The sequence below is a fragment of the Phyllobates terribilis genome, unplaced genomic scaffold, assembly GCF_046119375.1.
Source record: "Phyllobates terribilis strain yellow unplaced genomic scaffold, ASM4611937v1 Scaffold_2__4_contigs__length_985480577, whole genome shotgun sequence".
Classification (NCBI taxonomy): Eukaryota; Metazoa; Chordata; class Amphibia; order Anura; family Dendrobatidae; genus Phyllobates; species Phyllobates terribilis.
In genome coordinates, this window is record NW_027362762.1 from 762,577,018 (window position 1) to 762,592,344 (window position 15,327).

Sequence of the window (15,327 nt, forward strand, 5' to 3'; positions counted from 1 at the left end):
TTATGCCCTTAAATCAGAGAGATATGTCACACAAAATAGTTAATAAATAACATTTCCCACATGTTTACTTTACATCAGCACAATTTTGGAACCAAAATTTTTTTTTGTTATGGAGCTATAAGGGTTAAAAGTTGACCAGCGATTTCTCATTTTTCCAGCAAAATTTACAAAACCATTTTTCTAGGGACCACATCACATTTGAAGTCACTTTGAGAGGTCTTTATGACAGAAAATACCCCAAAGTGACACCATTCTAAAAACTGCACCCCTCAAGGTGCTCAAAACCACATTCAAGAATTTTATTAACCCTTCAGGTACTTCACAGGAATTTTTGGAATGTGGAAGAAAAAAATTAACATTTAACTTTTTTCACAAAAATGTTACTTTAGACCCAATTTTTTTAATTTTCGCAGGGGTAACAGGAAAAAATGGACCCCAAACTTTGTTGTGCAATTTCCCCTGGGCACGCAGATACCCCATATGTGGGGAAAAAACACTGTTTGGGCGCACGGCAGGGCTCGGAAGGGAAGGAGCGCCATTTGAATTTTCGATTGTAAAATTTGCTTGAATAATTAGCGGACGCCATGTTGCATTTGGAGAGCCCCTGATGTGCCTAAACAGTGGAAACCCCCCACAAGTAACCCCATTTTGGAAACTAGACCCCCCTGGGAACTTATCTAGATGGGTGGTGAGCATTTTGAACCCCCAGGTGCTTTACAAATGAATCCGTAAGAATGAAAAAGTTTTTTTTTTCCAGTTTTTCATTTTTACGAATCAATTTGTGAAGCACCTGGGGGTTCCAAGTGCTCACTATGCATCTAGATAGGTGCCTTGGGGGGGTCTAGTTTCCAAAATGGGGTCACTTGTGGGGGAGCTCCAATGTTTAGGCACACAGGGGCTCTCCAAATGCGACATGGTGTTCGCTAACAAATTGAATGGAAAATCGGCTCAAATTGTTAGCGGACACCATGTTGCGTTTGGAGAGCCCCTGTGTGCCTAAACATTGGAGCTCCCCAACAAGTGACCCCATTTTGGAAACTAGACCCCCCAATGCACCTATCTAGATGCATAGTGAGCACTTGGAACCCCCAGGTGCTTCACAAATAAATCCGTAAAAAAAAAAAAGTGCTTTTTTTTACCACTTTTTCATTTTTACGAATCAATTTTTGAAGCACCTGGGGGTTCCAAGTGCTCACTATGGATCTAGATAGGTGCCTTGGGGGGTCTAGTTTCCAAAATAGGGTCACTTGTGGGGGAGCTCCAATGTTTAGGCACACAGGGGCTCTCCAAACGTGACATGGTGTCCGCTAACAAATTGGAACCATGTCGCGTTTGGAGAGCCCCTGTGTGTCTAAACATTGGAGCTCCCCCATAAGTGACCCCATTTTGGAAACTAGACCCCCCAAGGCACCTATCTAGATGCATAGTGAGCGCTTGGAACCCCTAGGTGCTTCACAAATTGATTTGTAAAAATTAAAAAGTATTTTTTTTTCCACTTTTTCATTTTTACAAATCAATTTGTGAAGCACCTGGGGGTTCCAAGTGCTCACTATGCATCTAGATAGGTGCCTTTGGGGGTCTAGTTTCCAAAATGGGGTCACTTGTGGGGGATCTCCAATGTTTAGGCACACAGAGGCTCTCCAAACGCAACATGGTGTCCGCTAACAATTTGAGACGATTTTCCATTCAATTTGTTAGCGGACACCATGTCGCGTTTGGAGAGCCCCTATGTGCCTAAACAGTGGAAACCCCCCACAAGTGACCCCATTTTAGAAACTAAACCCCTCAAGGATTTTATCAAGGGGTATAGAGAACATTTTGAACCCAGAGGTACGACAGAGAATTTGATAACATTAGGTCATCATATTGAATAAGATGTCATTAGTCTTGAGCGCAAGTGCTTGCTACTTGAGTTTGCATCGGGTACTCAGGTATGCACCATGTACTGCGTGTGCTCGAGTGACATGCTCGAGTCCCCGCCCGGATGTTTCACGGTTATTAGACACCCAAAAAAAAGCATGCAGGGATCGCTCGTGCATGGCAGGCAATCCCCGCAAAGTTTTTTTGGCCGCGAAGCATATGGGGTGGAGACTCGAGCATGTCACTCAAATACTCATGATACTCAATCCATACCAGTGCACCCGATGCAAACTCAAGTAGCGAGCACTTGTGCTCAACACTAGTCGCCATATCGTCATCTTTTTTTCTTACTTTTGAAAAAAATCCCAACCCCAACCCTAACCCCAACCCCTGCCCTAACCCTAGCACAACCCTAACCCTAGCACAACCCTAACCCGAGAGTTTATTTTTTACGCCGTTCCTCGTGTGGTATAAGTGATTAGACGACTTTATTCTTCGGGTCGGTGCGATTACAGTGATACCAGAATCATATGGGGTTTTTATGATTGACAGCTGTCACACACTAAAAGACGCATTTTTTGTAAAATCTAGTTTTTGTATCGCCATATTTTGAGAGCTATAATTTTTCCATATTTTGGCAGACAGAGTCATGTGATGGCTTGTTTTTTGTGGGATGAGTTGACGCTTTTATTGGTGCCATATTCAGGCATGTGATATTTTTTGATCGCTTTCTATTCCGATTTTTGGGAGGCAGAATAAACAAAAACCAACAATTCAGGAATTGTTTTTTTTATTTTTTTATTCTGTTCCGCGTGTGGTAAAATTGATAAGGTAGCTTTATTCTTTGGGTCAGTACATTTACAACGGTACCACATTTATATTGTTTTTCTATGTTTTGGCGCTTTTACACAATAAAAGCTATTTTATAGAAAAAATTATTTTTTTGCATTGCTTTATTCTGAGAGCTATAACTTTTTTATTTTTCGGATGATGGAGCTGTTTGGCAGCTTGTTTTTTGCAGGACAGGATGACGTTTTTAGCGGTACCATTTTTATTTATATTCGTATTTTTGATGCGTGTTATTCCATTTTTTGTTTGGCGGCATGATGATAAAGCATTGTTTTTTGCTTTGTTTTTTATTTCTTTTTTTACCGTGTTCACTGAAGGGGTTAACTAGTGGGACAGTTTTATAGGTCAGGTCGTTCTGGACGCGGTGATACCAAATATGTGTACTTTTATTGTTTGTTTGCTTTGTTTTCTTAATAATATTTATTGACGGGTACATTATATTTTTATTTTTGGTGGATTCTTTTTTTTATTTATTTTTTTTATATTTTTACAATTTTTTTTTTTTTTTTTTTCACTTTCTGAGAGTTTTTACACTTTTTTACTTTGTCCCACCCTGGAACTTTAACTTTTTTTATTCTGATCGCCTGCACAGCATAGGGATGGAGCACCATCCCTGTGCTATGCAGGCAGTCAGCGCTGCACAGTGAGAACATTGTGTGGTCGTGCACTGCGCATGACCCAACAATGTTCCTGCTGCCTGGTGACCCGGATGTTATCATGACGACATCGGGTCATCATGGCAACACCCGGGAAGCCACGGCAGACAGCGCTGGAGGCCGGAAGAGGAGGTGAGTATACCGATTACCTCCCCTTGCCACCTCAGTGCTTCGATCGACTTCGATCACAGCATGCGGGGGTTAATGTGCTGGGAGCGGTGCGGGACCGCTCCCTGCACATAGTACCGGGTGTCAGCTGTTAAAATCAGCTGACACCCGGCGGCAATCGCGCCCGCACAGCCTGTGTGCGCGCGTGATCGCGATGACGTACTAATACGGGTCAGGCTCTTAAAGCCCAGGGCACTGACGCGTATTAATACGTCATGGGCTGTAAAGGGGTTAATTGACTGGAGTACATTTATGTCCTAATTTATACTACCTTTCTGGCATAAATCTGGCTATGACCACTTCTTGCTAAGCTCTGCCCCTCTAAAAAGGATACTGGTCCTGGCTTAAAAAAAACAAATGTTTTAAACCAGATTTCTGGTGCAAACGACTTGTTGAATCAGCCCTTTCATTTTTGTTGGGAGTAAGAATATTGCTAGGAGTAAGAGTATTTGTATTGGACATTTCTAACAAATAGACATTGTAGAAAGCAGAGAACGCTGTCACCATTTTAGCTTTAACTGTGTTGCTATCTTCACATTACTCACAATGGCAGCATAATGAAGATTTTAGCATTCCATCTGAAAAAAAGGATACAATATCATTCAATGAAAAAAAGAGTACAAAAGAATCTAAAGCCAAATGCTTGAAGAAATCTTCAATTTTTTCTTAACACTTGAACTTTGTGAGTGTATCTATGTATGGCCTTACATTACATGCTGAGAACAAGGCAGATTTTTATAAATAATAGCAAACAAACAAAGAAAAAAAGAAGGAAATGCCCGAAGTGTTAAAATATATCAAGGAAAATGAATGAGCCCATAAAAGATAGAAACAACAATATAACAGCCCAAAACCAAAAATATACTAATTCAAACACTAATAAAGGGATATACTGTAATGATGTTATTGGTAATTAAATTAGTAATCAAAAATAGGTATATAAATAACTTACAAGACACAAATATATTAAAAATAGCAAAATACAGAGTTGAGCAGAGATGAATGGATCTAAATAGCAAAAAGTAAAGCTTCTATATATATATATATATATATATATATATATATATATACAGTACAGAGCAAAAGTTTGGACACACCTTCTCATTTAAAGATTTTTCTGTATTTTCATTACTATGAAAATTGTACATTCACACTGAAGGCATCAAAACTATGAATTAACACATGTGGAATTATATACTTAACAAAAAGGTGTGAAACAACTGACAATATGTCTTATATTCTAGGTTCTTCCAAGTAGCAACTTTTTGCTTTGATGACTGCTTTGCACACTCTTGGCATTCTCTTGATGAGCTTCAAGAGGTAGTCACCGGAAATGGTCTTCCAACAATCTTGAAGGAGTTCCCAGAGATACTTAGCCCTTTTTCCTTCACTCTGCGGTCCAGCTCACCCCAACCATCTCGATTGGGTTCAGGTCTGGTGACTGTGAAGGCCAGGTCATCTGGCGTAGCACCCCATCACTCTCGTTCTTGGTCAAATAGCCCTTACACAGCCTGGAGGTGTGTTTGGCGTCATTGTCCTGTTGAAAAATAAATGATATTCCAACTAAACGCAAACCGGATGGAATCGCATGTCACTGCAAGATGCTGAGGTAGCCATGCTGGTTCAGTATTCCTTCAATTTTGAATAAATCCCAAACAGTGTCACCAGCAAAGCACCCCCACACCATCACACCTCCTCCTCCATGCTTCACGGTGGGAACCAGGCAGGTAGAGTCCATCCGTTCACCTTTTCTGTGTCGCACAAATACACGGTGGTTGGAACCAAAGATCTCAAATTTGGGCTCATCAGACTAAAGCACAGATTTCCACTGGTCTAATGTCCATTCCTTGTGTTCTTTAGCCCAAACAAGTCTCTTCTGCTTGTTGCCTGTCCTTAGCAGTGGTTTCCTAGCAGCTATTTTACCATGAAGGCCTGCTGCACAAAGTCTCCTCTTAACAGTTGAAGAGATGTGTCTGCTGCTAGAACTCTGTGTGGCATTGACCTGGTCTCTAATCTGAGCTGCTGTTAACCTGCGATTTCTGAGGCTGGTGACTCAGATAAGCTTATCCTCAGAAGCAGAGGTGACTCTTGGTCTTCCTTTCCTGGGGCGGTCCTCATGTGAGCGAGTTTCTTTGTAGCGCTTGGTGGTTTTTGCAACTGCACTTGGGGACACTTTCAAAGTTTTCTCAATTTTTCGCACTGACTGACCATCATTTCTTAAAGTAATGATTCCCACTTATTTTTCTTTACTTAGCTGCTTTTTTCTTGCCATAATACAAATTCTAATAGTCTATTCAGTAGGACTATCAGCTGTATATCCACCAGACTTCTGCACAACACAACTGATGGTCCCAACCCCATTTATAAGGCAAGCAATCCCACTTATTAAAACTGACAGTGCACACCTGTGAAGTGAAATCCATTTCTGGTGACTACCTCTTGAAGCTCATCAAGAGAATGCCAAGAGTGTGCAAAGTAGTCATCAAAGCAAAAGGTGGCTACTTTGAAGAACCTAGAATATAAGACATATTTTCAGTTGTTTCACACTTTTTTGTTAAGTATATAATTCCACATGTGTTAATTCATAGTTTTGATGCCTTCAGTGTGAATGTACAATTTTCATAGTCATGAAAATACAGAATAATCTTTAAATGAGAAGGTGTGTCCAAACTTTTGGTCTGTTCTATATATATATATATATATATATATATATATATATATATATATATATATATATATATATAAAAAAAAAAAACGCAGCAGCACTCCATTATGGCCAAAATACATAAAGACAATAAAACCATTTGATTTAAACTGTGTTATTACTCAATGAGCTTTACTTACAAAAAATGGAGGTTCTTAGCGCATAAATTGGCCAATTCATGTGTGCCCATCAACCGCTGCAAGGTGACCTCCGATCTGATGGGTACTACTCTGCCTACATGCCTCTCTTGGGCTACAAGCCTATAACTCTGGACAGAACATGTCACTTCTGGGCTGAAACACCTACAATTTAAATGTGCTGGTAGAATAGAATATACATCACCTGCTGGTTAAATGGGGGGAGTGCAAGGTCAAACAGGAGGCAGGATATATTTATACACTCAGTGGGGAAAATAAGTATTTGATACACTGCCGATTCTGCACGTTTTCCCCCATACAAAGAATGGCGAGGTCTGTAATTTTTATCGTCAGTACACTTCAACTGTGTGAGGCAGAATCTAAAAATAAAAAACAGAACATGACATTATATGATTTTTAAATAATTAAATTGAATTTTATTGCATGAAATAAGTATTTGATCACCTACCAACCAGCAAGAATTCTGTTTCTCACAGACAGGTTAGTTTTTCCTTAAGAAGCCCTCCTTACCTGTATTAATTGCACCTGTTTGAACTTGTTACCTGTATAAAAGACACCTGTCCACACACTCAATCAAACATACTCTAACCTCTCCATCATGGCCAAGACCAAAGAGCTGTCTAAGGACACCAGGGACAATAATATAGACGTGCATAAGGCTGGGATGGACTACAGGACAACAGGCAGCAGCTTGATGAGAAGGTAACAACTGTTGGTGCAAATATTAGAAAATGGAAGAAACACAAGATGACTGTTAATGTTTCTCGGCCTGGGGCTCCATGCAAGATCTTGCCTCGTGGGGTAAGGATGATTCTGAGAAAGGTAAGGAATCAGCCCAGAACTACACTGGAGGATCTGGTCAATGAACTGAAGAGAGCTAGGACTACAGTCTCAAACATCACCGTTAGTAACACACTATGTCGTCATGGATTAAAATCCTGCAGGGACAGCAAGGTTCCCCTGCTCACGCCAACACACGTCAGGGCCCATTTGAAGTTCATCAATGACCATCTGGATGATCTAGAGGAGCCATGTGAAAAGGTCATGTGGTCAGATGAGACCAAAATAGAATATTTTTGTATCAACTCTATCTGCCATGTTTGGAGGAGGAAGAAGGATGATTGCAACCCCAAGAATGCGGTCCCAACCGTGAAGCATGGTGGGAGAAACATCATACTTTAGGGGTGCTTTTCTGTAAAGAAGACAGGAAAACTGCTCCATATCGAAGGGAGGATGGATGGGGTCATGTATCACAAGATTTTGGCCAACAACCTCCTTCCCTCAGTAAGAGCATTGAAGATGGGTCGTGGCTGGGTCTTCTAGCAAGACAATGACCCAACCCACATAGCCAGGACAACTAAGGAGTGGCTCTGTAAGAAGTATTTCAAGGTCCTGGAGTAAATTTTAAGAAGTGAGTAAATAGGTAGACTTTGCTCCTCCGCCCCACAAAATTGACAAATTTACAAATTTGCCTATAACTTTAACTTACTATACTAGAATTTTTGGCCTTTAAAGGGGTTTTCTCATGAACAAAAGTTCATTTTAATCACTAGATCTTGGAATAATAATAATAATTTCCACAATTGAATGTGTTTAAATATTGATGTGTTGATATAATCTTATAAATGTCCCCTTCTGTATAGTGTGTAATGACCGTGTCTGATCATACAGGGGCATTGTCTGATGATGCCACACCTCCTGGGCAGGAGAGAGGGGAGAAAAAATGTATACAGACATTACAGCAGGCTGTATACACCCTCCCCCCCTGCCCAGGAGCTGTGGTATGATCAGACCATTTTCCTGCATGTTAAGACACAGCCATTACACAGTACACAGCAGGGGCACATTTATAAGATTATCTCAGCACAGGAACATTTTATTTACACACATCTAATTGTGGAATATATTGTCCTTCCAAAATCTATTGATTAAAATGAACTTTTGTTCAAGGAAAAACCCATTTAAGCTTGTAATTAGCTGAGTCATGGGTCCATACTTTATAGACAGATGTAGCCATACTTGTGGACACAGTTGCCATGTTGTTACATACTTTAATATCTACACTATCATCCTTACCTGATCCATGTGCTTCCCATGTGTTTTCCCTTTTCTGTTTGAGCTCATTCTGTTACCTAATTTGATTGACATTGTGGAATAATTTTCCTTCTGTGCTAGTGCTAATCAGCATGGCTCTTTTTAACACTGTATTTATTTATTTATTTATTTTACTCACTTATATAGCACCATTAATTCCACAGCGCTTTAGAGACATCATTGGCACTGTCCCCATTGGAGCTCACAATCTAAATTCCCTATCAGTATGTCTTGGAGTATGGGAGGAAACCCACACAAACATGGGGAGAACATACAAACTCCTTGCAGATGTTGTCCTTGGTGGGATTAGAACCCAGGACCCCAGATCTTCAAAGCAACAGTGCTAACCACTGAGCCACCGTGCTGTCCATGTCTTTTTTGATAAATAAATTTTGTAATTTGTTATTTCCTGGCGACATTGACTCTTTTTTGGTTCCGTGTAGGTTAATACATTGTTATTCAGTGTTTTTTGCCAATTATGTGTACGACAGTTTAGAAATCTCTTGTTTCCAGATGTAGCCATATGTAACATCGCATTGTGGTACTGCACAATGATAGGGACTAAGGAAGGACTACTGAACATTGTATTCGGAAGTGGAGAAAATTGGCCATTTAATCTTGACACTTCCTTCCCTTTATAGCCTTCACTAATTGTAGGTTCAGGTTGCACAACAGTTTAAAGTTAGCTGCAAAATGTTGTCTTGTTGCCCTTTGTGACATAAAAAATGCCTAAAACTGCAAAATAATGCAGCATTTGGAAATATCTTAAAAACCTTAATTTATGCTTATACATAAAAAGTCCTTCTCTTGAAAAGAGCCCACATATTTTGTCCTTCTCATGTTTTTTTTTTCCATAGCATGGAAATGATTAAGGTTTATAATTCCTGTAAAACGCATGAGCTATTAGGTTTTTTTGTCAACCATTATATGATTTTTCATCTTGCCATTTGGATCATATTCCCCAAGCTATACACTGCAGAGTTACAGTACAATGATTCTACATATATGATTTGAGGCTTTCTCAAATGTTGACTTAAGGCCCCGTCACACATAACGAGATCGCTAGCAAGATCGTTGATACGTCACGGTTTTTGTGACGCAATAGCAATCTCGCTAGCGATCTCGTTACGTCTGGCAGGTAGCAACGATCAGGCCCCTGCTGTGAGAACGCTGATCGTTACAAAGCTTCCTGGACCATTCCTGGGTCGTTGCGCTCCCGCTGGGCAGTGTGCATCGCTGTATTTGACACCTTATCAACGACCTTGTTAGCGATTCAGAACTGAGACGCGTAGGCGTGCATAAATTGGACTTTTCCGCGCCCCTCGTCCCCGATTGGTGGTCGCTACAGCTTTCTCATTTTCCGCCGTGCATAAAGAAGGCAACAGAATAGCGATTCCATCCTTTGTTTCTGACCTCGTGCTGGATTGCAGATCCTAGCAGAATTCTCCGGGCTGTTGATATCCGTTCATTTGACTGAGTCCTGATTTTGCGGATCGTTGTAGCGACCCAGGCCACCCAATCAGAACGCAGTAGCATCCACCAATCGGAGATGAGGGGGCGCGGAAAAGTAATTTTATGCACGCCTTTGTGACACAGTACAGTCCCTATCAAGGTGTGGATCGTTGAAATAGCTGCTGTGTGAAAGCGTCCCAATGACCGCCGAGATCGTTAGTTATATCGCTGGGGCGGCCGAAATCGTTGGGAAGTTCTGCATATTTGACAGCTCCCCAGTGATCACGAAATGACTCTCCAGTGATCCCAAAACCGAGACGTAATAATGATCTCGCTAGCGATCTCGTTATGTGTGACGGGGCCTTAAGACTGTTTCTTTGGGATTCTGATTGAGAATACGAACTTGGAAATTATCTGCTTTAGTTTACATATTCTTCCAATGAGTTTCCTTTAGGTATTCCTGTTTCCTTTGACACTAAAAGACATTCTGAGTGACTAGGTAATTTGCTTCCTATGGAATTAGCTTCCTATTGTCCTGAGTTGGCATATCTGAGATGAGTAAACTTGATTGCTCTCGTGAGACAGTTTGGGTGAAAATATTCTCTCTATGGAGAATTAATCAGTGCTATGTAAAGAATAAGAAATAATACAATAAATAGAGAATCCTTACTTAATGTTAATGTTATTTAGGACAGGATTCCACATTTACTTTTGTTATTTTGTTGACTTGCTTACAAATCATCAAACTTTTTATAACTTTTAGAATTGATTCCAATAGAATGCACTTACAACAACTAAAGATAAAGATGAACGAACATGCAAAATGTTACTTACATTATCAGTTTACTCTTTATAACAGTAAAATGGTATTCCAACTTCAGGGGTACTTGGATTTTTTATTACCATTGCCACTGCCCTGGTATGTGTATCCATTCTTAAAAGGAGCCTGTCAGCAGGTACATGCTGCCTAAACAGTGGGCAGCATGTATAAGACACTGGTTGTTCAATCACAGCCATGTATGTTTGTATCTGGAACGTTGCGGCATTTCAGAGAAAAACTTTAGGGGCACACATCACTTGTAATAGGGGAATTGGTAATACCCAGTTGTTGATTTATGCACCAATTTGTAGGAAGAATAACAGAGGAATGGCAAAATGCAGAACTGTAAGAAAACATGTTCCAAAATTTTCAAATGTCAGGAGTGATGACAGATTCCCTTTCATGAATTTTCTAAAGTGCACCCTCTTCTGCTTCTTAGCTTTCTGTTTTGCTGGGGGCAGTGCACTACCGAAGGTTGACAGTTGGGGTCAGCGTTATGGTCGCTACTGGTCTGAACTGTGCTCTCTCAAAAACTTGCCTCTGCAGCATGGGAGAAATGCAGGAGGACTAAATTTGGGCATATCCAGCAATTTGGACAGCTTCAGAACAGTACTGTTAGAACTCTCCTGTTAGTTTTTTTCTATTTTGGTCACGTGACCTGCTGCCTATTTATTCCAGCTCCGCCCTTCTGGCTTTGCTGGACTCCAGTGTTATTTGACTCTCTATCTAACCAGGTGCTTTTGTACCTATCTCTCTAGTTCGTTTGGTCCTTTGGACCTCTAAGTACTTTTTGTCTGTTTGTCTTTTTGCTCCGCTACAACATCTGCTAGGAGGTGTCCAATTTTGTCCCAGTCCTTAGTTCTTTTAGGGACCCCTCCCTTTATTCTATAGGTCTGCATTCAGACTAGCTGAGGACAAAGGCGGGTCTGTTCACAAGGAACAGGTCGCCCGCTACAACGTAGGGAATCAGCTTAGTCTTATTGTACGAACAGATTCCCTTTCTTTCCTTAGTTCTTGTAGCAGATCATAACAAGTACAAGCTAATTGTAAAGCATAGAGTCTACTCAAGCCGCACGTTCCATGCACAGACGATTGACCATGAACTCAAGCTGGTCGGTAACCAAGTCAAAGAGCTGTACAGAATAGAATTAAAAAATCCCTCCGTTCTTGAGAATAGGGAGGATTTTTATCAAGAGTTAAATTACAAACTTTAAAATTTTACCAATTTATGAATCTGAGACAAACCCTTTAATGCTATGGATATACATATGTGGGAGCTCTGTAACAGAAAAATCAACTTCTGATCCCAATGCTGTAACGATACTGTGCATTATGAAATGATTTTGAATCAATAAGCTATAATGCTAAAAGGTAGACCGTCGCTGAAAATGAAGGTATTGCTTTGATATAATGGTTTCAACTCTATGAAGCTTGGTGTCTGTGGACACCGTCTCTCCTGCATTGTAAGTGTAATGTTATATTTTTATTCAGATTTATTTTTTTAGAGTCAGAACAATAAGGAAAGAAATAGTGACTAAATCACATCTGTTTTAGGTGTTCCTGGCGGTAGTTGTACAGAGGAACACATTGAAATGCACTTGTACTTATTCACCTCTTCTGTGATGTTCAAATCCATATGCTGACAATTACATTCGACAGAGAGGTTGAGTTATTTCCAATCAACTGAGTCCAATGGGTCTTAATGTAAACCAGATGGGCATTTCTGCATGCAAATTGCAGAATCATTGCACATCACAATTAGGGATAAGGTTTAAAGTCTGAAAATTCAACCTGACAGAGTTCATAATGCTCATCAAGTAAAGTGAGGACTAAGGATTATTGGCTAGCAAGCAACATGTACATTTCAGTGCTTAGTCAAGTATATGTACCGTATATCTTAAAAATCAAGACTGCAATAAGTGGTATAGCATAGGTATATAAATAATACTGTACATAGCATTGTTTTTCACAAGATTTTGTTAGATATAAATGTTTGGGCCTTCATAAAAATTGTCAATTGCATTGAAGGAGTGTCATGAGATTAAGAAAGGTCTACTTTTGACAAGAAACAGCACCACCTCTGTTTTGTGTCTGTCAATACAGCTCTGCTTCTACTACATGACTGAGCTGTCCTAACTGAAAGAACCCATAATTGAGGCTGGTGCAGTGTCTAGATAATAAACAAAACCTATTTTCTAATCTAGAACTTCTTTAAGGGGAACCTGTCATCATGAAAATGCTGTCCCCTCTGCAGGCACCATGTTATAGAGCAGGATGAGCTGTGTAGATTAATATATACTGTAGTTTTTTGAGAAAAGTCTCAATATAACCTGTATTTTCATAATTTAATCCTCTGCTCTTTCTGGGCCCATTGGGCTGTCCTATCAGTGATTGATAGCTTTCTTTGTATAAGTGTGCATTCAGAAGGAGCTGTCAATAACTGATAGGACCGCCCACTGGACCAAAAACCCCCCCAAAAAACGATATGTCAATCTGCTTAGCTCCCCCTGCTCTATAACATGGTTTGGGCAGATTGGAGGACATTTTCATGGTGACAGCTTCCCTTTAATGATTTTGTATCAAAAGTGAGAATAAGAAATAAATGATTATCAGACATATCAGTCTTGGATCTCTGGCCACTTCTAAATATAATATGATTGTAATTAAAATGACTCTCTATGTTTTAGGTGTTCCTCTAAAGCCAAGGAAAGAATTAAGCTTCAGTGAACTTCAACAAGGAAATCTTGAAATTAAATGGTCTTCAAAATTTAACATTTCTGTTGAGCCAGTGATCTATGTGGTTCAGAGAAGATGGAATTACGGAATCCACCCAAGTGAAGATGATTCTACACCATGGCAAACGATTTCACAGGTCTGTTTTAAGTACTAAAATATAGATCTATGTGTGATTTAAATAACAAACACACATGTAATACTCAGATATAATACTGTCTTTAATCCCCTCATGACCTTTGATATATTTATGTCAAATGTCGTGTCCCTGACTTTGATGTGAGCTCACACGCTGAGCTCTCATCTTTCCCTGCATATAATGACTGATTTAAACAGCCATCACGTGCCTTTAACAGTTGCGGGCAGAGCAGTGCTCCACCCACGGCTTTTAACCAATTGCATCCCACTGTCAATCACTAACTGTGGGACTTAACATGCTCCGACTGGAAGTGTGTCATTGATCCTGTCCATCATCACCCCTGTCACGTGATCGTAGAGCGCCGATGGGTTGTCTTGACAGTGGGGGTCTGCTGATGACTCCCAAGCCTAGCATTACGACACCCCTGTGAACGCCGGCTCGTGGCTGATCTTCATAGGAGATTGTAATTTCAACAATACTCAGCAGTTCTGATGAACTGCTATGTATAGCACAGGCGATCAGTTGATTGCATTTTCAAATCTCCTAAGAAAACTATTAAATTCAGCCTTTTGCCCCATTAAAAGTAAACCATCTTTTAAAAATACACATATTTGGTATCGCCTTGTTCTGAAATTTCTGATGTATTAAAATATTAAATAAATTAATCCTATTGGTAAACAATGTAGCGAGAAAAAAATCAAAACCACAGAATTATATTTTTTTGTCCGCCCCAACATTACAATAAAATGCAATAAGAGGCGATGAAAACATTGTATCTACCCCAAATGGTATAAATTAAAACGTCACCTCAAGGCACAAAAAATAAGCCCTCACACAGCTCCATATCCAAAATAACTAAAACACTACAGGTCTCGGGAAAGGGCAACTTAATCAAAAAAAAAAAATGTTCTTACAAATTTCTGATTTTTTTTCCACCACTTAAGTAAAAAAAAAACTGTACTGACTTGGAGAATTATATTGCCAGGTCAGTTTTACCATATAGTGATTATGATAAATAAAAAAAAAAAAACAATTGTGGAATTGCACTTTTTTTGCAATTTGAACACACTTGGAATTTTTTTCCTGCTTTTCAGTGCATCACATGATAAAATGAACGGTGTCATTGAAAAGTAAACATTGTACTGCAAAAAACAAGCCCTCATACTGCTATGGGAACAGAAAAATAAAAAAGTTATGGCTCTTGGAATAAGGGGAGCAAAAAACAAAAGTGCAAAAAAGGGAAATGGCAAGGTCATGAAGGGGTTAAAGTTAAGCTTTTTATATGGATGATCCTTTAGCGATGAATTAAAACCAGAATCATTTAGAGTGATAAAAAAAGTTGTTACTATATATTTTCTTCTTTGATTTTTTCAAACATGTTTTGACACATTTTATGGGTTCACATCAACTAAAAGGTAGTTACATGCAAAAAAAAGTCACAACCTTTTATGTTCTAAAATATTTTACAGGTAAAACTAAATACAAATCTAGAAAGTACAGTCACTATACACATAAGGGTAAAACCAATCATGCACTAGATTTCACAATACTAACTGAGGATAGTGTACTTTCTTTGAACAAAAAAAACGTGAGAACAACTGTATAATCCTTTTTGACGTTTCCCTGCCTAATATTGATTTGCATTAAAGTCGTCTGAACCCGGTTGGACCGAACAACAATCTAATGTGTATTTT

The 15,327-nt window shown here is 39.5% G+C and overlaps 1 protein-coding gene across 1 annotated transcript in view; it reads left to right on the forward strand.

Annotated features, from left to right (window-relative positions):
• ANOS1 (anosmin 1) overlaps positions 1-15,327 on the forward strand; it is a 345,355-nt gene that overhangs the window by 165,777 nt on the left and 164,251 nt on the right. The window contains exon 5 of the mRNA XM_073667333.1: positions 13,449-13,633. Within this exon, the coding sequence (XP_073523434.1) occupies positions 13,449-13,633 (185 nt within the window). The remainder of the gene's footprint in view (positions 1-13,448; positions 13,634-15,327) is intronic.